At 41.4% G+C, this 21,598-nt stretch overlaps 1 protein-coding gene across 2 annotated transcripts in view; it reads left to right on the top strand.

Annotated features, from left to right (window-relative positions):
- Window positions 1–21,598, top strand: part of EPG5 (ectopic P-granules 5 autophagy tethering factor) — a 133,060-nt gene that overhangs the window by 22,060 nt on the left and 89,402 nt on the right. For both annotated transcript variants that reach the window (XM_058692218.1, XM_058692217.1), the window contains exons 10-17: window positions 3,009–3,164; window positions 6,866–7,023; window positions 8,149–8,303; window positions 10,422–10,562; window positions 15,522–15,686; window positions 17,066–17,185; window positions 17,836–18,095; window positions 21,202–21,342. In XM_058692218.1, the coding sequence (XP_058548201.1) occupies window positions 3,009–3,164; window positions 6,866–7,023; window positions 8,149–8,303; window positions 10,422–10,562; window positions 15,522–15,686; window positions 17,066–17,185; window positions 17,836–18,095; window positions 21,202–21,342 (1,296 nt within the window). The remainder of the gene's footprint in view (window positions 1–3,008; window positions 3,165–6,865; window positions 7,024–8,148; window positions 8,304–10,421; window positions 10,563–15,521; window positions 15,687–17,065; window positions 17,186–17,835; window positions 18,096–21,201; window positions 21,343–21,598) is intronic.

Raw genomic sequence — 21,598 nt, forward strand, 5'->3', positions numbered from 1 at the left:
TTGCTGGGTTGAATGTGGCCAGAGAAACTGAACTTGGTCAAGGAAGATGAAGCCTCTTTCCTTTTCCTTCGCTCGCTCTTTTCCTTCTACCTCCCAGCCTTTGCCTGGGAATTGCCACCTAGCGGTGGAAGATTGGCAGCAGCTCTTTTGTGTCATTGTTTCCCTGTTTTCTCTTGTATTTATTCTTATTCTGATTTTGTGTTAAATACCATTTAAAGAAAGTTGCAAAGACTTCATCAGCAGCCACTATATTTGAACTAGGGAAAGCATTATTTATTTGATTGAAAAATGAGTTTATGCTTTTATTATCAAGTACCAATAAATTTTGACAATATGTACTGCTTTTCATTGCATTAATTTTGTATCCTCTTTTCTGCATCATTAGTTTTTCTGTATTTACTGGGTCATTCCTGATAGCATATAAATATGCTGTTATTTCTTCCAACCACCCTTCTCTCCAAAAAAACCCTCTAAAACTTCTCCCCCTCTTTGGTTTTGTTTCCAAAACAAAATAGATTGTAATTAATTTATTTTAGATGTGTATCCATCTGCCTTGTAAAGCCAGGTAAATGATTATAGGATGTCCTGAAAGGCTGGAGGGTGCCTTTAAGGGCTTGAGAAAGATGATGGACATGAGATGGTGGGAAGAGGGATGGCTGGTGACTTGGAGAGTAATTTCTTAAAAGCTAAAAACCTATCTACTTATTATCAGAAGTCCAGACATTTATTTGCTGATTCTGCTTGGTGTAAATAAGGTAAAATCTGTCCTTGGACTCCTATACATGATGTAGGATTGAGTGCTCGTCATGTGCTGGGAATATACTTCCTCATTTTATTTTCTCAATGACTCTATAGGAGAGGCATTGTTATTATTGCTTTAAAGTCAGTATTCCCTCTTTATATTGTTTCTATGTAAATACTTACAGCTGATTATTGTAGCATATTATGACTATTCTTTCTTTGTTTTCCATCTGCTTACTTTTCTTTGTATCTATCACGGATTCTTCTCACATCTTCCAGCTGTAGCATACTTTCTCCAAGGTCCCTTTCTTCAGGTCATCTGTTGGTTCCAGGTTTTTCCCTCCATTCTTGCCTGAATGCTCCACAATCAGGCTTCCCCCCAGTACTACCCAAACAGCTCTTAGGAGTGACGGTTGCTATTGAACTTTGTTGTACTGATCCGGTGACCGATTCTGAGTCTTCTCCTCCTTTATATCTTTCCCATAGTTTACATGGCTTTCTCAGAGTTGCTCACTTTCTCCTTAAAACACTTTCTTTGCTTGGTTTCCAGGATCCCACATTCTCCTGGTTTCTCCTCCATTTTACCTGGCTGCTCATTTTCTGACTCTGGTCGTTTTCATCCTCACGTCCCAAACTTCTTGATGTTGGCGTGCTTCAGGGCTCATTTCTGGACCTCTTCTCTACCATCTAACCTTGCTCCTGGGACCTCATCTGTTCTCATGTCTTTAAATACCACCTAAATATGTTAGGATTGTCAGAGTTCTATTTCCAGCCCATGCCTCTCTCTTAACTCTTAAGCTTGTAAGTCCAGCTGCCAAGTCAGCACCTCTACTTGGGTGACTCATGAACATTGTAGTTTAATACACCCAATGGGCCTCCCTCTTCCCGCCTCCCACGCTGCTTCTCCGTGGCCTTCCCAGTTTCAGTAAGCAGCAGCTTCATTCTTCTGGTCGCTCTGGCCAGAACATTTGGTGTTATCCCTGACCTTTCACACCCCACATCCAGTCTAATGGCCAGTTCTGTCTACCTTCAAAACACCATCTGCCATCAAATCTAAGATGCCACCAATTCTGAAGATGCATTTATGTGTCTTTAAGAAAGAAAAAATGTTACCAAAATATGGCATGTTAGCAATTTAGTATACATTCCAATCGCAGGGATTGTGTGAAAGTGTGAAATGTTCATCCTCTTGAACCAATGAAACATGCTATGTCCAGAATCCAGCCGGAATTCTCACCTTCACTGATACGACTCTAGTTCATTCTTAGGTATTTCTCCCTAATTATAATTGTAAGAGCCTCCTGACTTACCTTCCTGCTTTGCCTTGCTCTCCCCCCCCCCCCCCCCCAGCTTATTCTCACAACAACCAGTGTTCCTGGTAAATGGTGAGTCAGTTCATGTCACTCCTTTGCTCCCAGTCCTGTTCAGAGTAAAAGCCAGAGTCCTCACAGTGACCTCCAGCAGCCTTCATGGTCTGGTTTCCTGTCACTTTTCTGATTTCCTCTCCAGCCAGTCTCCCTCTCACTTACCTTGCTTTTGCACACTGGCTGCCTTACTGTTCCTGCAACATGCTGACCACACCTTGGAACCTTCATTGGTGTTTCTTCTTTTTTATTTAAAAAAATTTTTTTTTAAATGCTTATTTTTGAGCGAGAGATTGAGAATGAGTGGGGCGGGGGTGGGGATCAGGGGGCAGGCAGAGACAGAGGGAGACACAGAATCCAAAGCAGGCTCCAGGCTCTAATCTGTCAGCACAGAGCCTGACGCGGGGCTCGAACTCACGAGCTCTGAGATCATGACCTGAGCCGAAGTTGGACACTTAACCGAATGAGCCACTCAGGCACCTGTGGTGTTTTTTCTTCTACCTGGGGATGCTCTTCCCTTAGATATCCCTGTGACTTCTTCCAATGTTTACTCACATGTTCCTCTTCAGTAAGGTCTTTCCTGCTCCCAACCAACCCACTTAATCTGGCCAACTCCAGAGAAACATTATTCCTCTCTTCTATGTATTTTTCTCAATGTCACTGGTAACTATGTGACAGACTATATTTCTCACTTTATTTTGTTTGTTGTCTGTTTGTCCTCCCATTAAATGTAAGTCTCATGATGGTAGTGTTTGTCCCCCCCATTGAATTCTTTTCAAAACTTAGAAGATAGTAGGTGTTCAGTAAATATATATGAATAAATTTGTGTTTCAAATGTAATATAAAGGTGTCAGGATTGAGTGCATTAACGAGAAGTGCCATATTGCCTGTCTTCACACTTAGGATGACCCTTGGTTATGTGAGTGACCATTGGGCACAGTTTGTGAGCCACAACCAAGGCTTGGGTTTGGCCCAGCAGCCCTACTCTGTGGAGAAACTACAGGTTGAATTTGATGAGCTATTTTTGAGAGCTGTCCTCCATGTGCTGAAAGCCAAAAGGTAAGTAAGGAGTATGATGGTAATTGTGGAGAAATGGCTCTCTGACTAGTGAGAAAGATTGGTGTGAAAGTCATCGACTGTAGTAGATGTCTTACTTTTTAATGTTTGTTTTTTTTTTTTTTTACATTTATTTATTTTTGAGAAACAGAGTGAGAGAAAGCGTGAGCAGGGGAGGGGCAGAGAGAGAGGGAGACACAGAATCTGAAGCAGGCTCCAGGCTCTGAGCAAGCGGTCAGCACAGAGCCCGACGTGGGGCTCGAACCCATGAACTGTGAGATCATGACCTGAGCTGAAGTCGGACGCTCAACCGACCGAGCCACCCAGGCGCCCTTGTAGTGGATGTCTTATATAGTGTCGAGGTGTATTTCAACTGCTTCTTATCTTGGGCAAATTCATGGGCTTTAGTGTCCTTATTTATAGTGGTGACTGAAATGTTCTTTCTTTAATGTTTCTTTCAATCTTAAAATAACCCAATTGTGATATCTCAGTTTTGCCACCCCTGAACTTTTGGGGTAGCCTAGAACAAGGTATGAATTCTGTTTCACACCCACCTCAGTGCCTGAGTGAGGCAGAGTAGTGCACAGTGCAAATGATTTGCCAGTTTTATTGTTTCAGTTGTCCTACTTACTCTGAGGGTTTCAAGGTCTAGGATTCTTATGGGTCCCGGTCCCCTGTCCTGTCTGTGTAAATGCCGGCTTCTGATCATGTTGTCTTTGTCGCTGCTTATAGCCCGGGTTACCCTTGAGGGTACCTCCTGCACTGTCTTCCCTGAGCTTCTGGCCGAGGGTAGGAGCAAGTTCTGCTAACAGCCCTGTGCCCTCTGCTGGGAGAGGTTTGCTGGCCTCCAGCTTCACTCAGTTAACTGCCAGCTCTTCCCCACCTTTGCCTTCTGAGCTATGCTCCCTCTTGCCATGGGTCTCTTAGCTTCAGCCCCGTATTTATTGCGTGTTGTGGAGGGGGTTTGAGTCTTGGCTATTTACTGTCACCTTGGGCAAGTCACCTAGTGTTCGTGTCCTCACTTTCTTCATTTGTAAAATGGAGAGGATGATGCTACCTGTTGTGTTGACCTCATGGACATGTTCCCAGGATGAAATGCAGTAATGTATGGAAATACTTTGTAAACCCTGAAGGACTTTTTAGATGTTAAGTGGTGGTGGTTCTTTTGTGGTTTTAGATGAAGAATAGGATACGTGCTCGCTTAGAGAAATATCAGAATTCCTTGACTAAGTCTTAAGCACTTGTAGGCACTCAGAAGGCATGGATCTAAGATGAATAGAATTTGGGCTTAGAAATTTATCTTTAGGTTATTTGTCATACATTCTGTGTTATCCATAAATTCGCTTGTCTCATGAGGTACACCAGATCCTGTGCAGAACCCGGCCGGGGGATCAGGAATAGCCTCCCGTCTCTGCTCTCATCACTTATCCTTGCACCTGCTTAGCTGAGATGGAAAGTTCTCGCCATAGCTGCTAGCTCTTAGATTTTGAGCTGTGAACTGTCCTCTAGTATTATATCTGTAATTCACAAAGATGATAATCATTTTAAACTTTAAAATATCAAGAACTGTTACTCTTGAGTATAATTTCTTTTAGGAAAGAAATTATACGAGAATCAGATATTTAAAGCCATGATACTTAAATTTATTTGGCACTCCAATAGAAATTTCTGATGTGGTTATCCCCCAAAACAAACCCAAAAGATAGCCAAAGCCTAAGCCACTTACTGCATATTTGCCATGTGGGGAATTTTGTAGCCTGAAATACAGAGTTCTGTGATGACTTTTTTAAAAAAAATTTTTTTTAATGTTTATTTAATTTTGAGAGAGAGGGGGAGACAGAGCGTGAGCAGGAGAGGGGCAGAAAGAGAGAGGAAGACACAGAATCCGAAGTAGGCTCTGGGCCCCAAGCTGTCAGCACAGAGCCCGACATGGGGCTTGAACCCACGAACCGTGAGATCATGACCTGAGCTGAAGTCGGATGCTTTGCCAACTGAGCCACCCAGGTGCCCCCTGTGATGACTTTTAAGGCCTCTGCCGTTTTCTCTCATTGTTTTGGGATAAGTTATACAAGAGTGTCAGGTCCTGTGTGAGGTGTTAGGAAATTATTTAATTTTTTTTTAATGTTTATTATTTTTTAGAGAGAGAGAGAGACAGAGACAGAGACAGAGACAAAGAACAAGCAGGGGAGGGGCAGAGAGAGAGGGAGACACAGAATTGGAAGCAGACTCCAGGCTCTGAGCTGCCAGCACAGAGCCTGATGCGGGGCTCGAACTCAGAGGCTGAGAGATCATGACCTGAGCTGAAGTCGGCCGCTTAACCGACTGAGCCACCCAGGCGCCCCTCGGATAATTGTATAATAAGACAGAAGCTTGGCTCACCTGAAGTTACGGTTTCTTCAACCTTTGCTCAAGAGTCTAGCTGTTGCTTTTCAAATCTAGGTCAGTAGTGGTTTGGGTATAGATGTGGGTCAGGCATGCACAGTTTAATACCTTTTTCTTGTTCTCTTAATAAGACTTGTTTGTAATTGGACAATTTGTAGTTTTGCCCAAAATAAAGCAACCGTTTTGAGTGCCTCCCTGTTTTTTCCAAGATTTTTTTGATATAAAATTCACACCACAAAGTTTTAATAGCATTTAAAGGTGCTATTGAGTGCTGATTGTTTTCAAGATACTGGCTTAGGTAGTGGATAATTAAAATACAAGACTCTAGGTTACATGGTGGTTTATTCAAAGATGAACAAAACCTGGTTTCTGCTTTCAAATTGTCATGGTTTGTATGTGTACGTAAATTACAGTAACTTGAGGCATTTCTCACTGTGTGGCTTGAGGAGCACCTGAGTCTGAGTCACCTGCGGTGACTATAGAATGTGCAAATTCTTGGGCCCCAACTGTGATCTACAAAATCAGGATCCTATAGGCAGGCCTTGAAATCTGCATTTTCCACTTTGTGGCTTTTTCTGCCCACTCCAGTGTGGGAACCAGTGATGAAGGGTATGATGTTGCCAAAGTCAGGTGTGGACCAAATTCTGTGATAGTGCTGAGGAGGAAATCAGAGGAGGGCTTCACAAATGGATTGGTAGCTGCTTGCAGGTAATAGGTTCTTGCCAGGCTTGTCCAGGAATGGTCTGAACACAGCGAGGGCTCTGGTTAGAAACATGGGTCTGAGCTGTAAGTGCAGGCCTTTGAATATGGGGCTTGAAGGGTTTGAATTTCATTCAGTGATGAGTGGGGAGTCACCGGAGGGCTTTTGGTTCTCCTCCCACCCATGGCACACGTGTCTGTGTGTACACACATACCTGTACTTAAGCTCACACACGTACATCCACATCTAAGCAACCTGTCACCTAGGTCTTAACAAGATCTCTGGTTTAAAACACAACTCTGCCTCTTACCACCCCTTCTGCGCCTTGGTAGCCTTATGTGTAAATTGGGGATAGTGTCAGTGATAGTTCTTGCCCGGGTCTTGTGAGGATGGAATGAGATGATGTAGGGTGATTAGAACAGTACCTGGCACAGAGTAAGTGCTTTGTGAGCATTGCTGTTATTGCTATCCATCCTTGAGGTGTGGGTGACCGAAGCATGATAGCGAAATTGCTGTGCTGTGATTTAAGAATTTGTTTTTTCTACCAGAGCAGGTCTGCCTGCTTTCTCAGTGTGGTGAGGTTGACTGATGGACGAAATTATTTCTACTCTTTAAAATGCAGACTTGGCATTTGGCTGTTTATGTCAGAGATGCCCTTTGGGACGCTGTCCGTCCAGATGCTCTGGAAGCTCTTCTACCTCATGCACCAGGTGGAGAGTGGGAATCTGGAGAAGCTCTGCATCGGTCTCCCGCCTGCGGAGTGCAAGAGGCAGCTCCAAGGTACGGCCGGGCCACAGCAGGCAGGCAGCGGAGGTCTTTTCCTACCTGTGTGCCTTTCTCGTCGTGGCTTTATTCTTTTTATCTTGTAGAAGGACTAAGAGTATTTTACCCTGTGTACTCATAAGTAAAAATTTTGAAATTTGAAAGACGGCTGTATTGTTTTGACATACTAGAATGGTAATTCCAATTTTCATTATTCTTGAAATGCTCTGGGTGGTAACTTGATATGATCCCAGTTTGGGGAGGGGAAATGAAAATTGGGTTGTGAATGCCCCCAGGGAGTTATTTTGAAAATACAGGGCATTTGGTAGACTGCTTTTGATTTCTCAAAGGTGTAAACACGTGGAAAGAGTTGTAGGCTTATTGCCTTCTTCCCGTGAAACTTCCATCAGGGGAATACATTTTTTAAACGGTCTCTCTCTCTCTCTCTCTCTCTTTAAAATCTTTCCTCTATACCTTTTCTTTGTGGCATTCAGTCTTCTGTCATGGATCACAGAGCTGTTTGTCAATACTGCTCCCTAGTGACAAAATGTAATATTGCTTCCACTGCATCCTCTGAGGAGTTGGTAAAACAGATCGTATACTGTTTATCACATTTACCAGTATTGCAGTCATGGTTATGACTCACTTCTTGCCCAAGATTTTCATTTATAAGGAAATCTCTTTTGTTTGGGATGCGTGCTATGTTTGTGCAGGGCGCTTTGCTAGTCTTAGCCGTTTTCATTAGTCACATGGTTCATTGGCTGACAGTTACTGAGTAGTTTCACGTGTGCCTTTGAAAATGTCACACCTAGTGACAGTAGTCGTGCTTTGCAGTTGACAGACCCCTTCACTAGTGACTGGTCACTAGTGTCATTTAATCTTTAACAGCTGTTTAAAGCAGATGAAGAGACTGAGAATTGGAGATGTTAATGTCACCTCTGAGGCTACATTATACATAGAGTTGGAATTTCATCTGGTCTCCGGCTTTTCCCCGATGCCTGTAGATATCTATGCTGGAACAGAGACTTTTAAATATTTCTATGTATCTTTTAATTTTATATCTTCTTTCTCTCTGGAAGAGTAATTAAACGTGGTCTATGTTCATTCTTCACCCATTTTAATTTTCTTGCCATGAACTTGCAGACCCAGAACATTTTGTGAACTTTGAGAAGTGTCTTTCTTCCATGAATAGCTCAGAAGAGATTTGCCTTCTAACGACATTTGCTCAGATGGCTCAGGCCAGAAGAACCAATGTGGATGAAGACTTCATAAAAATTATTGTTCTGGAGATATATGAGGTTAGAATATTAAGTTTTAGAAATCAGCTAAAAAATGCTTTTTTTTTGGATTGTCCATGCGTTGATTCTTTGGGGATTGCTTTAAAAAAAATTTTTTTTTAACATCTATTTATTATTGAGAGACAGAGACACGGCATGAACATGGGAGGGGCAGAGAGAGAGGGAGACACAGAATCTGAAGCAGGCTCCAGGCTCCGAGCTGTCTGCACAGAGCCTGACGTGGGGTTCGAACTCACCAACCAGGAGATCATGACCTGAGCCTAAGTTGGATGCCTAACCGACTGAGCCACCCAGGCACCCCCTCTTTGGGGATTGCTTTAAAAAAAGTGACTAACTTGTATTGTCTGTACGTATGGAAAGAGATAGAGAATTAAAGGATTATCGTTTTGCTCTAAGGAATGTTGAAAATATGAATCATACTCATTCTATTTCCCCCTACTGTCTCTTGACATCTGATGCATGAGTTTCAGCGAGGAATAGGCATTCTGGCACAGCCTGACACTTGTGGTTTTAACAGTCTGTTGTCCCTCTGCCCTGTGTCACTGCCAATTACGCAGAAGCCTGGCTTCCAAGCCAATTTAAATGAGATGGTGGAAAGGATACTGATGCTACAGCCAGAAGACCTGGGTTTGTTTGAACTCTGTTAATAATTGCTCATCTCACAGCAGGAAAGACACCTCATCACTCTGGGTTCAGCTGCTTCATCTATAAGATGACAGGCTGGGATGACATCCTTCACTGAGTCATCCCTAATGGAGGAAGAGAGTGGACTTTGGACCCCCGAGTATCTAGAGACAGAACCCAAAGTGGTTATCAAGATTTTTATTAGAGTTTTGTGTATTTTAAAAGATGTATATTTTCATTTTAGGTTGTCATGTATCTGTTTATCTTCATTAAAAAATATCTCTTCCGAACTATTCGAGTACACTTAAGTAAAATTATGTTTGAAGAAGATTCTCTGAATTTAACACCTTCTCCCCAGTACCCTGGTTTAAGAATGAATGAACTGGATGATTCAAAGTTCTTTTCCAGGGTCCAGCACTAGGCTATTCCTATACTTACTTGTGAGGTTAAGGCCTAAATGGGTCTGGAATTCCAGACTATTTTCATGGTATGAGAATATCGTGGGTGTGGAGGGAAGGTCTGTTCTCACATACAGTAAGTGACATTCTTAGGGTCTGTTGTGAAAGTAACACTTATGCTCTTGAATGTTTCAAGGGTTTGGCCAGTACTCACAGTAAAGATTACACTGTGTATTACATTCTGCTTTTGTGTTCCTGTGTGTGTGTGTGTGTGTGTGTGTGTATGTGTGAAACTGAAGCAATAGTTAATCTTACTGAGATGCACCCTCACAATTTTCTATTCTATTCTGTTATTTTTCTGTTCTATTCCATTGTATTTTTAAAAAAAAGAGGGCGCCTGGGTGGCGCAGTCGGTTAAGCGTCCGACTTCAGCCAGGTCACGATCTCGCGGTCCGTGAGTTCGAGCCCCGCGTCAGGCTCTGGGCTGATGGCTCGGAGCCTGGAGCCTGTTTCCGATTCTGTGTCTCCCTCTCTCTCTGCCCCTCCCCTGTTCATGCTCTGTCTCTCTCTGTCCCAAAAATAAATAAAAAACGTTGAAAAAAAAAAAATTAAAAAAAAAAAAAAAGAAATGTGCTTGCCATTGGCATCAGTGGATTATAACCTGTACTTTGGAATATGTTAAGAGGAGTTGATAAACATTGATATTTTAGAAGCTCGTGTAGTTAGGGATTTTATTTTATAGCAGACAATAGGTATTTCTATGAAATGCATTCTGGTTTTCATCATTTTGGAAATTTTCTCAAATTTAGAAAGTTTTTACACCAAAGGGATATAGCTGCAGACAGGCTTTGGGATATGCTTCCTCAACCCGGTGCTTGAAGTCATTACATAGGTGCCTTTCCCTCTCCTCCTGACTCAGCCTCAGGTAGACAGGTAGCTCTCTGTAGTTCTGACATCTTTTTGAACATGGCGTGACCCAAGGCTCAGTGTGAGGCTCTTTCTCTTTTACTTGAAAACATCCTCCATTAAGGAACTGTGTTTTGACTGATAATTGATGGGTATTGAAAGTGCCATCTCCACCTCCTCCCACTTTTAGGTATCTTATGTCACCCTGTCCACCAGAGAGACTTTTTCAAAGGTTGGTCGAGAGCTCTTAGGGGCCATCACAGCTGTTCACCCTGAGATAATTTCTGTCCTTTTGGATAGAGTTCAAGACACCATTGACCAGGTTGGAATGGTAAGAGCACTTAATTTGTTTGTATGTTTTGCTTTTTTTGTTCTGTTATCCTGGAGTAATGGAGCAATGAGAAAAATAATCAGGTTGTTGGGGAATGACTGAGTGACAGGCGCAGCAGGATGAAGACAACGTGTACTGTGTCCTGGGCCCTGCCATTCACTGTGCCTGCTTGGGGTTAGCGGCTTCTTACAAAAAGCTGTGATTCTCTTTAATCTCCTTAAAGTGACTTTGCACCTCCCTCAATAACAGGTTTTTGTTATCTTTTCTTTTTTCTTTTTTCTTGTTTTGAGAGAGGGCTCGCATGCACACATGCACGCACGGGAGAGGGGTAGAGGGAGAGGGAGAGTGAAAATCTTAAAGCGGGCTGCACACTCAGCGTGGAGCCCAATGCAGGGCTCGATCTCATGACCCTGAGATCATGACCTGAACTGAAATCAAGAGTTGGGATGTTTAACCGGTCGACTGAGCCACCCAGACATCCCTCAATAACAGGCTTTTCTTTTAAGTACAGTCTATATAGTTAATAACAGTTTGTATTTCAAAGTTTGTTTGGCTTTCATAATTTTTATAGTTTATACTTGGAAGAAACAACTATGATTAAGAAAGAAGGCCCTGTTTACATAGGCCAAAAGTGAAAATAAAAGTGGTAATTTAAGTCAAACAAGACACATACAGTTTATTTCTGTCATTTGTCACAATCCCTTTTGTAGTCTGTTGATGTTAAAAACAGCTGGATTGTGACATAACTCACATACCATACAGTTCCCCTATTTAAAGCATGAAAGTTGGTGTGTTTCGTTTTTTCACAGAGTTGTGTAGCCATCACCACTCTCAATTTTAGAACAGTATGATTACCTCAAAAAGAAACCACATACCCTTTAGCTATCACACTCTGTCCCTCCATCCCCTCCAGCCATAAGCCACCACTAATCTACTTTCTGTCTCTATAAATTTGACTGTTCTGGACGTTTTGTATTAATGGAATCATACAATATGTGGTCTGTGAGCGGCTTGTTTTACTTAGCATAGTTTTCGGGTTCATCCACATTGTAGCATGAGTCAGTACTTCACGACTTTTAATGGCCAAATATACCATTGTATGGATGTACCATTTAAAAAATTTTTTAAAAATATTTATTTTTGAAGGAGAGAGAGACAGAGCATGAGTGGGGGAGGGGCAGAGAGAGAGGCAGACACAGAATCCGAAGCAGGCTCCAGGCTCCGAGCTGTCAGCACAGAGCCCGACATGGGGCTCGAGCTCACAACCTGTGAGATCATGACCTGAGCCGAAGTCGGATGCTCAACTGACTGAGCCATCCAGGCGCCCCTGGATGTACCATTTTTTTAAAAAAAAAATTTTTTTTTTTAACGTTTATTTATTTTTGAGACAGAGAGAGACAGAGCATGAACGGGGGAGGGTCAGAGAGAGAGGGAGACACAGAATCTGAAACAGGCTCCAGGCTCTGAGCAGTCAGCACAGAGCCCGACGCGGGGCTCGAACTCACGGGCCGCGAGATCGTGACCTGAGCTGAAGTCGGACGCTCAACCGACTGAGCCACCCAGGCGCCCCCCACTGGATGTACCATTTAAAAAAAACACACACTTACTGAAGATTTTCTTCATCATCTGTAATAACTGTTATATTGTGTGAGTTTTGCTAATGGCAGATAGTCCCGCATTGTAACTTGAAGAAGAGCATTTAAAGTGATAGTGAGGCCCTTCATCTTGTAGTCACTGCATTGTCCCTGTAGGATGTATCACTGATAACTGTCATTGCTTCATTACATTCATAAGTGGGCAGATTCCGGGGAAAGATTGGTTTATGAGACACATTTTTTCTAAATGAAGAATAAATGATACGCTCTCCTTGGAAAAGTACATCGTACTTTTTTTTACATTAAAAAATTTAATCGTGGTAAATTATACACGACATAAAATATACCATCTTAATTAACCCTTTTTAAATGTACGGTTCAGTGACATAAGTACATCCCCATTGTTTTGCTTGTTACCATTGCTGTCATCCAGCTACAGAACTCTTTCCATCTTGCAGAACTGGAGCTCTATACCTATTAATCAGTAAGTCTGCATTCCCTCCACCCTCCACCCTCCACTCTCCAGTCCCTGGTAACAACATTCTACCTTCTCTCTGTCTAGAGTTTGGCTACTCTACGTACCTCGTGTAAATGAATCCACACAGTATTTGTCCTTTTGTGATTAGCCTATTTCATTTGACATATTGTCGTCGGTGTTCATGCATGTCGTAGCATGTGTCAGAATTTCCTTCTTTTTTAAGCCGGCATAATATTCTAGTGCATGTATAGACCACATTTTGTTTATCTGTTCATCTGTTGCTGGACACTCAGATTGCTTCTCCCTTCTGGCTGTTGTGAATAATGCTGCTGTGAATGTGAGCGTACAGCTGTCTTTTTGAGGCCCTGCTGTCCATTCTTTTGGGTATATACCCAGAAGTAGAGTTGTTGGAACATAGGGTAATTCCATTTTTCATTTTTGAGGCAACACCATAGTGTTTTCATAGTGGCAGTAGTACTTTTTCTTTTTAATAAAAGCATTGTATCCCACCACGAAATGATATGATTTTATTGAGACGAAAGGGCTTTTATATTCAATATACGGGAGCATGTTTTTGGTTACTCCTTTTTGGGTGATTAGCTAATGGAATGAGTTCTAAAGAAATACACAGTGGGTCGCAAGATTCTTTCGCTTTGGTTGAGCTCATCACCATTTTCTCTTAAGTGGCTGTCTGGTTTTGGCCACACTTACATTTTACATTTAATTTAATTTAATTTTCCATATGGATGAATTTTATTTCATTTCATTTATTTATTTTTAATATAATTTATTGTCAAGTTGGCTAACATACACCCACTTACATTTTAAATTTGCTCATAATACTTCTAGTAAACTGGCCCAGAGGTATGCTTGACTTTAAGTATAAAAATTGGAAGCATAATGTTTTTTAGAGCATATCTTCTAAAAGGTGCCTCCAATCTCTGTTTATACCTGTAGTTCCTTCATGCTTTGTGAACTTCCTGACGTTTTTGGAGGAACTTGTTCAAACCTTCTGTGCCTTCAGATGAATATGATGGCTTTGAATATTTTTGCTGTTACCTTGGGATAATCAGGAATTAGAACTAGCCCCAGAGCCTAGGAATGATCTGTGGGCTCTAAACTGTCCTAGTTTTCAAACGTTGAACTGTTACTGCTTTCTGGAATAAAAGCCACTTGATCATCATGTGTTATTCTTTGTATGTATCGATAGATTTATTTTGGTAATTTTTTTTTAATTAAAAATTTTTTTTTGGCGTTTATTTACTCTTAAAGGAGAGAGATAGAACATGAGTGGGGGAGGGGCAGAGAGAGAGGAAGACACAGAATCAGAAGCAGGCTCCAAGGCTCTGAGCTGTCAGCACAGAGCCTGATGCGAGGCTTGAACTCACAGACTGCGAGATCATGACCTGAGCCAAAGTCGGACACTTAGCCGACTGAGCCACCCCGGCACCCCAGGAAAGGCTTCTTTAAAATTCATTCCTTCTACTGTTCTTTCCCATTTTGTTTTGCCTCTCATTGGGGGCAGTGCAGGAACCTGAAAAGTACTAGTATGCATGTTCTAGATCTGTGTTGTCCAATATAGTAGCCACTCGGTACATGCAACTGTAGAGTCCTTGAAAGGTGGCTAGTCCAAATTGAGATGTATTGTAAGTGTAAAGTACTCACTGGGTTTCAAAGATTTAGTGTGAACAAAAAGTATGTAGCATATCTCAATAGTTTCATATAATGATCACATGTTGATAATGTATTGGACATATTAGATTAAATGAAATGTGTTAATTTCACTTGTTTTACTTTATGTGGCTAGTAGAAAAATTAAAATTATGTATGTGGCTTACATTGTATTTCCATTGGATAGCACTGTTCTAGACAATATAATATAAAATGAATTGCTCTTCTGATCAGTCTCCCTTAAAGCAAACTATTGAGTGACCCCAGATTTATCTTAATTTGCACACATCGATAGGTTATTCAAAAAGTGATGCTATAGACTTCTTGTAAACAGGATTTTAAAAACTTTTTATTATAGAATCTGTCAAATATATATAAAAGGGAGAATAGGAAATGAATCCCTGTGTACCCATCATCTACTTTCAACAGTTACCAACTCTTGGTTAATCTTATTTCATTTTTACCTCTGTTCACTCCTTGTCCCTCTTCCCCAGATTGCTTGGGAGCTAACAGAAATACCTTTTTAGATGCCAGGAAAGAAATAATAATTTTTTCACTGAAGTGTAGTTGACATGCAATATCATATTCATTTCAAGTGTACAACATAGTGATTTGGCGATGATATACTTTACGAAATGCTTACCACAATAAGTGTAGTTACCATCTGTCACTGTACAAAGTTACTACAGTGTCATTGACTGTAATTACTATACTGTACTTCTCATCGCTGTGATTTATTTATTTTATAACTGGAAGTTTGTACCACTTTTACACTTTTAATCTCCTTTACCTTTTTCACCCATCCCCCTACTATCCTCCCCTCTTCTGCTCTGACAACTACCAGTTTTTTGTTTATTTAAATAATTATTTAAAGCGCTAAATCTTTTTGTAAAATGAATGACTGTTCCTCGTTTATTATGGCTTTAAATTTGGGTCTTGGTATGGTGGTTTTATTAAATGGAAGTATACCAAATTATACGTAATAAAAGATTGACCTTTACACAGGGTAGCAAAATGTGCTTTTGGTGTATTATTGGTTTTAATATTTATTTCATTTGGTTGTCCATGATGTCCATTTCATTTGTCTAAAAATCAAACAAGACCCCACTTCCTTTTGGAAAAAAAATTTTGCAAGCAGTTTAATAATATATTGTAGTAATTCAGGATTGTTCCTTAAGTTTTGATCTTAATTACCATCATTTTCTTTTAAATAAGGTTTCTTTATACTTGTTTAAAGAACTGCCTCTGTATCTCTGGCGACCTTCTGCCTCTGAGATAGCCGTGATTCGGGACTGGTTATTGAATTATAACCTGACAATGGTGAAGAATAAGTTGGCTTGTGTTATTCTAGAAGGACTGAATTGGGGATTTGGTGAACAGGTATGTGTATCAAAACCACTCTCTAGATATTGGAGGTTCTACACATCAATTTTAGAGAAACATTTCCTCAAAACATAAACATTTCTCAGTACTCAGTGATGGTAGTTTTTATTAATCATAGTTTATTAATGTTATTATTAATAGTTTTTATTATTAAGAGTTTGCTATGTATCATGTCTCTAAAGATGCCACGTCCATGATTTTGACCATTAAAACTTTCCTTCCTCTTTACTCTAGGCCTTACGTGTTAGTTCCTAGGTCATAATGTTTCAACATTTTAAAGGGAAAATGGGAGAGAACTCAGCCCTCTCTAACAGTCTGCCAGCTTTTTTTCTGAACAAATCATTTGGTTGTCATAGCCATTTTGTGTGTTTTGCACGAACTTGACCCCGTTGTACAGATGAGAAAACTGGAGCCAGGGAGCTTTTCTTCCAGAGTGTCCCTGACCACCTGGGTCTGCCCATGGGTACATCCGGGGCTTCCCACCCTCCAAGTGAGAGCTGTAGACCCCTCTTTTCCATCCTCGTGTTCTCTGACTTGTGAATAGAAGCCCCTAGTCCTCCCTCTCCTAGCAGGCTGCATGAACTTCCCTATGAGAGTCTCCATGATCCTTCGTTAGAGGATTCGTGAGAGGATTAGGGATATATTTCTTTATTTCTTTTTTTTTTTTTATTGTTTATTTATTATTTATTTTTGAGAGAGAGTGCACAAGCCGGGGAGGGGCAGAGAGCGGGAGAGAGAGAATCCCAAGCAGGCTCCTTGCTGTCACTGTGGATCCCGACACGGGGCTCCATCTCACAGACTGTGAGGTCATGACCTGAGCCAAAATCAAGAGTTGGATGCTTAACCAGCTGAGCCACTCGGGTGCCCCAGGAATGTGTTTCTTCAGGTTGCAGAGGAAGATTGGATGGGAAATTCTATAGGCAACTTCAGGCTCCTAAAGGAATATTTTATTTGTGTTGTTGAGTATCTTCTATATTTTCACTGATGAGAAAATGAGGATTAATATAGACTTAATTTATTAAGTATCTTTTTGTTTAATAATAAACAAACATCTTCCCGGTTTGTGGCAGTGCCCTTAAACTTGTGACCTAAAGTCTTCATGGAGCTTCTAGGGTAGGAGTGGGGGAGTTACATTCAAAGATACCTTTTATATGAGGGTCCAGGATGACTCAGGCTATTTAAGTACAACGTAATGGTTCTTTAAGATTTCCATGTTTTTTCCTGTTGTCATTTTAGAACTTCATTGTTAGGTGATGTAATTTTTGGAAAGTTGAGGATCCAAGATCCTTTTTTTACTATCCTTCCTAGTCCTTTTGTTCAAAGGTATGTTAAAAAAATCAAGATGGCATGTTTATGATGATTTTTCTCTTTAAAAGGGTACCCTTCATCTGGATCAAGCAGTCCATGCTGAAGTGGCTTTAATGATTCTTGAAGCGTACCAGAAATACCTTGCACAGAAGCCGTATGCTGGGCTTCTTTCTGAAAGTATGAAGCAGGTATTTCCTTCTCTTATATATTGAGAATATCTTTATTATAAATGATTTGGGTGGATACAGCTACAGTATTTACCCTTAGGTTGCCTAAGAACATTTCTGGCAACTTAAGATACTGAAATTGAATTCTGTGGTTGGATGAAGATTTTTTTCTTTGAGAAGTGGCCTACATGTGACCATTTTAATACTGTGGCATTTGACTTGACCTGGAGCTGGCGTGTCCTGGCTCTGGAGAGCTGAATGTTAAATTTTCGGGAACTTTGCAAACTAGATTGTTGACCTCTTGGTAGCTTGAAACTGACCACGGTGGGAGTTTTCACACTGACAAAATTGACAAACCCTGTAAAGGATCTCCCACACTCCAACTGGTTGTTAAAACTTATTTATCATCACCCCATGAGTTGTGCACCAACTTTTGTATTATTACTCCTTTGCTTGTGCTGACTCAGATCAGACGCACAAAGAGACTAGTGAGTAAGCAGAAGTGGTCAGTTGTGAGAAATTGCTGTAATTGAGTGCTGCAAACTGAGTACTGGTAAGTAGTGTGTCCTCTCTTTTGAGGACGTTGCTGATCACAAAAGCAAATGGGCGGGTGAGCTTACTGATTTAATTTGTATGTGACTAATGTGGTTTACAATAAATAATTGTTTTAGGTTTCATATTTGGCCAGTATTGTTCGATATGGAGAGACACCTGAGACCTCATTTAACCAGTGGGCCTGGAACTTGATCTTGAGGTTAAAACTGCACAAAAATGATTATGGAATACAGCAGAATTGTCCAACTGTTCCCTTCTCCAGCACTGTGCCTGACATGACAGAGTCACCCACGTTTCATCCTCTCTTGAAGGCTGTTAAGGCGGGCATGCCCATCGGCTGTTATCTGGCCTTAGCTATGACAGCTCTGGGCCACAGGTACAGTGTTTGGGCTGAACCCCTAGGGTTGCTGAACCTTGTAGTCAGTGGTTCTGGATTTCATTTTTCACATCCCAAGGTCTGAGGCCTCCATCAAACCTATCTAAGGGCAATCAGGACCAAATTATAAGCCTTATTAATGGCTTATGTAGGGGAAATGCTGCCCAAATTCATATAAGACAGATTTGTACCAGAAAATCATCTCATACATTACGGAGAGAGTATACCTGTCACCCAGAGGAGAATGTTCACGTTAGCGCTAGATGTTTTGTCTTCCTTGGAATCGTGACAATATAAAAATAATTAGTCGTCTCTACTGAATTTTGTTTAAAGTGATGGCAGCCCAACTTCGGCTTCTCAGTTAGAGGGCTAAACCTGCCCAGGGGAATGAAATGCCTGCTCAGGTCACGTGGTTCTCTGGTATGAGCCTAGAGCGATCTCTGTCTCTTCTACACTGAGTGGTAGTTTTCTGTTCAGTCTTCTCAGGGATCATGTGTGAGGTCCTAACCTCAGGAGCCGTGGTTGTCTTGTGTTGCCATTTTATCCCAGTGCTGAAGGCTATAGCTGGTGCAATAAGTAACTGGTGCAGTAAGTAAATGAATGAGTTCTTAGTTGGTTAAAAATCCTTTTTTTCCCCCCAGAGATCATTTTCCTACAGTGTATTAATTTTTTTTAGCCTCTTTTTTTCTAAAATTTCTTTCACCTACATGCTTTCTGGTTCTTTCATTTGAGACTCACTGTAATACCTTTTTAGCATCCCAATTTCAACATCTTGTTCCACATTACATATATTTTCAGTAGGATGCCAGTTGTGCTATTAGCTGTTTATGTTCAGCCTTGTGCCAAGAAGTGAGAGACAGGATTGTTAGTGGCCTTCAGGCTGTTGACAGTTTAGTGGAGATGGTAGATGGAATCAATTGGCAGCACTAAAGACGTGACCGTGGGCTGGATGAGAGGTGTAGAGCAGTGCTTCTCCGTTCTGGCTGCTCTTCAGAGTCACGTTTGGAGTGGTTCTAAAGCTCCCTGTGCAGAGAAGAGTGTGAGAGTCCTGATCTATTTAGTCTGGGGCCGTTCTCCAGATTTTTCTGATGTACAGCCTGGATTGGGAACCACTCAAGAGTATGAGCAGGAGGAATTTAAAGGAAGGAGAGATCATTAGGGCAGGATGCCTGCGTGGAGGAGCTAAGCTTTGGAGAGGAGTCTTAAGTAGAGAAGGCGTCCGAGGCTAGGGGGCAGAGTGGTGATGTTCACCCTTGCCAGGTGACGGTGTTGAAGATTCAGCCTCGGACCATCTACTCCCCCGCCCATAGCACCTGTGCGCTCTGAGCAGAGCCCTTACTGTATTGTAGTGTAATCGTCTCTCTCGCTCTTCCCATGCACTGTGTGCTCCTTGAAGGCAGGGGCATCGTCCTTTCATCAGTGTATCTCCAGAACTTGAACTAGTATATATTTGATTCAAGCATGAACGTGGGAAGGAGCACCAGGTGTCTGAGTGGGGAGGGGGAAGAGTGAGGAGTGATGAGGAAACACTCCTGACCGAAGCCCACGCTTCATGGTAGTGAACGGAGGTGATCTCAAGTAAGTCAGTAGGACTAGTGATGGACAGATTTGAAAGTCAGGTAAAAGAGGGTAGAAGTGACCCACTGGGACAAGGAGAGATCTTAATTAAGCACTTTGGGAGGCACTCTACATCTTTTCCAATAGCCCTTGTATCATTCTCAGGGTCCTGTACCTCAGGCACCTCATCTGTAAAATGGGAATAATAATAGTACTGGACTTACTTTATGAGCCTTAAGTGAGTTCTGATTCACTGAACACGTTTAGCATATGTCTGGCGTGTGGATTCAGAGTGTAGTGTTCTGAACTCAATCGTTTCATGATTCTTCTTGTTTCTTCTATTCATTCTGGGACTGTAGTTCCTTTACTCACTGATAAGACTGTGTGTCTTCTCCAAACATAAGTATTTGTTTGGTGCTGATTACCAAATCCTGAATGGAGTGAAGGTGGGAATAAAGAGTTTCTCTTTGGGGCTGAATTCCATGCACCACGGTCGTCTGGGATGTATGCATACTAGAATTAACTTAACAATCTTTTGAATGTGCTCAGGGTTGGGTACAGAGTATGCAGCAGTATGAGTTGTATACGAATATAACATCACAGAATACAGAGAACAGTAGTCAAAGAAATCACCCAGAATCTTTCTCACCCTAATGAAACATTGTTTTGTTTTGTTTTTTGATATTTATTTTTGAGAGAGAGAGTGCATGCGCACAAATGGGGGGGGGGCAGGGGGGGAAGGCAGAGGATCCAAAGCGGTCTCTGTGCCTGCAGCAGCGAGCCTGATGTGGGGCTCAGCTCATGAACCATGAGATTATGAGCTAAGTAAGCTGATGTCAGATGCTCAACTGACTGAGCCACCCAGGCACCCCTGGTATACATTATTTTTAAATAATGTAATAATATTCGCATTGAATACATTTTTCCAAAATTTACATAAATCGTGTGCTTCTGAGTTTGTGATTTTAAATAATTTTGAAAAGTCCATCTTTTACATGGATCATCTGTCATATGTTCCTCCGCATTTGAGATTATTTCTTAAAGGTAGATTTTCTGAAGTGCGTCAAAGAGTAAATAATTTTTTATGCAAATTGGTTTCAGAAGAACTTTGCCATTTTATACTGACAGAATGAACTCACTTTTGAATCTTCTCTTTGCTCTGCTACCTTGTGGGAATATGCAGACAGTGAGAGCCCCACAGCTCTTAGAAGAAGCACCATTTGGGAAGCAAAGTAGGGTAGTGGCAAAGTGCTGTGGACTGGAAATTTGCAAACCTGGGTTCTCATTTTGGCCCTCCATTAGGAAATTATGTGAATTTGGGCATGATACTTCACCTTTCTCATGTGTAAAATGAGCATATGGATGAAACTTAAGTTCCTTTGTGCTCCAGAGCTCTGATGCTAGTATTCCTGGGCTAAGTTTGGTGGTGCAGAAATGTCCTGGAGACCTGAGATCAACTGGGTAGCAAGTAGGCTGATGGCTCACTGGAAGAACGTCATTTTCTGAGCCGGCTGCCTTGCATGCTCATTACCTTTGTCTCTTTCCATAGCATTGAGAAGTTCTGTGCAGAAGGCATCCCACTGTTGGGAATTCTGGTCCAGTCGAGGCATTTGCGAACAGTGGTTCATGTCCTGGATAAGATCCTGCCTTTGTTCTACCCTTGCCAGTATTACCTTCTGAAGAATGAGCAGTAAGTAGAAAACAGCCTGGGGAGTACAGATGACTGCTTGCAAGTAAAAGAGGGAATGATATAATTCACTGGTGTATTTTTTTATGAGGCAGAAAACTTCCTGCCTAGTTTAGAATGCAGTTTGATAAACAGTGACTCTTATAATGATTCTTGTTTTATTATCATGAAAGATACTTCCATTTCTCATTTGATTTTAGATTGCTCATAGCTTATTAGCCGTTGAAAGGGAAGTTTCCATGAAACCTGGGAATAGTGC

This window comes from Neofelis nebulosa, chromosome 11, assembly GCF_028018385.1.
Source record: "Neofelis nebulosa isolate mNeoNeb1 chromosome 11, mNeoNeb1.pri, whole genome shotgun sequence".
NCBI lineage: Eukaryota > Metazoa > Chordata > Mammalia > Carnivora > Felidae > Neofelis > Neofelis nebulosa.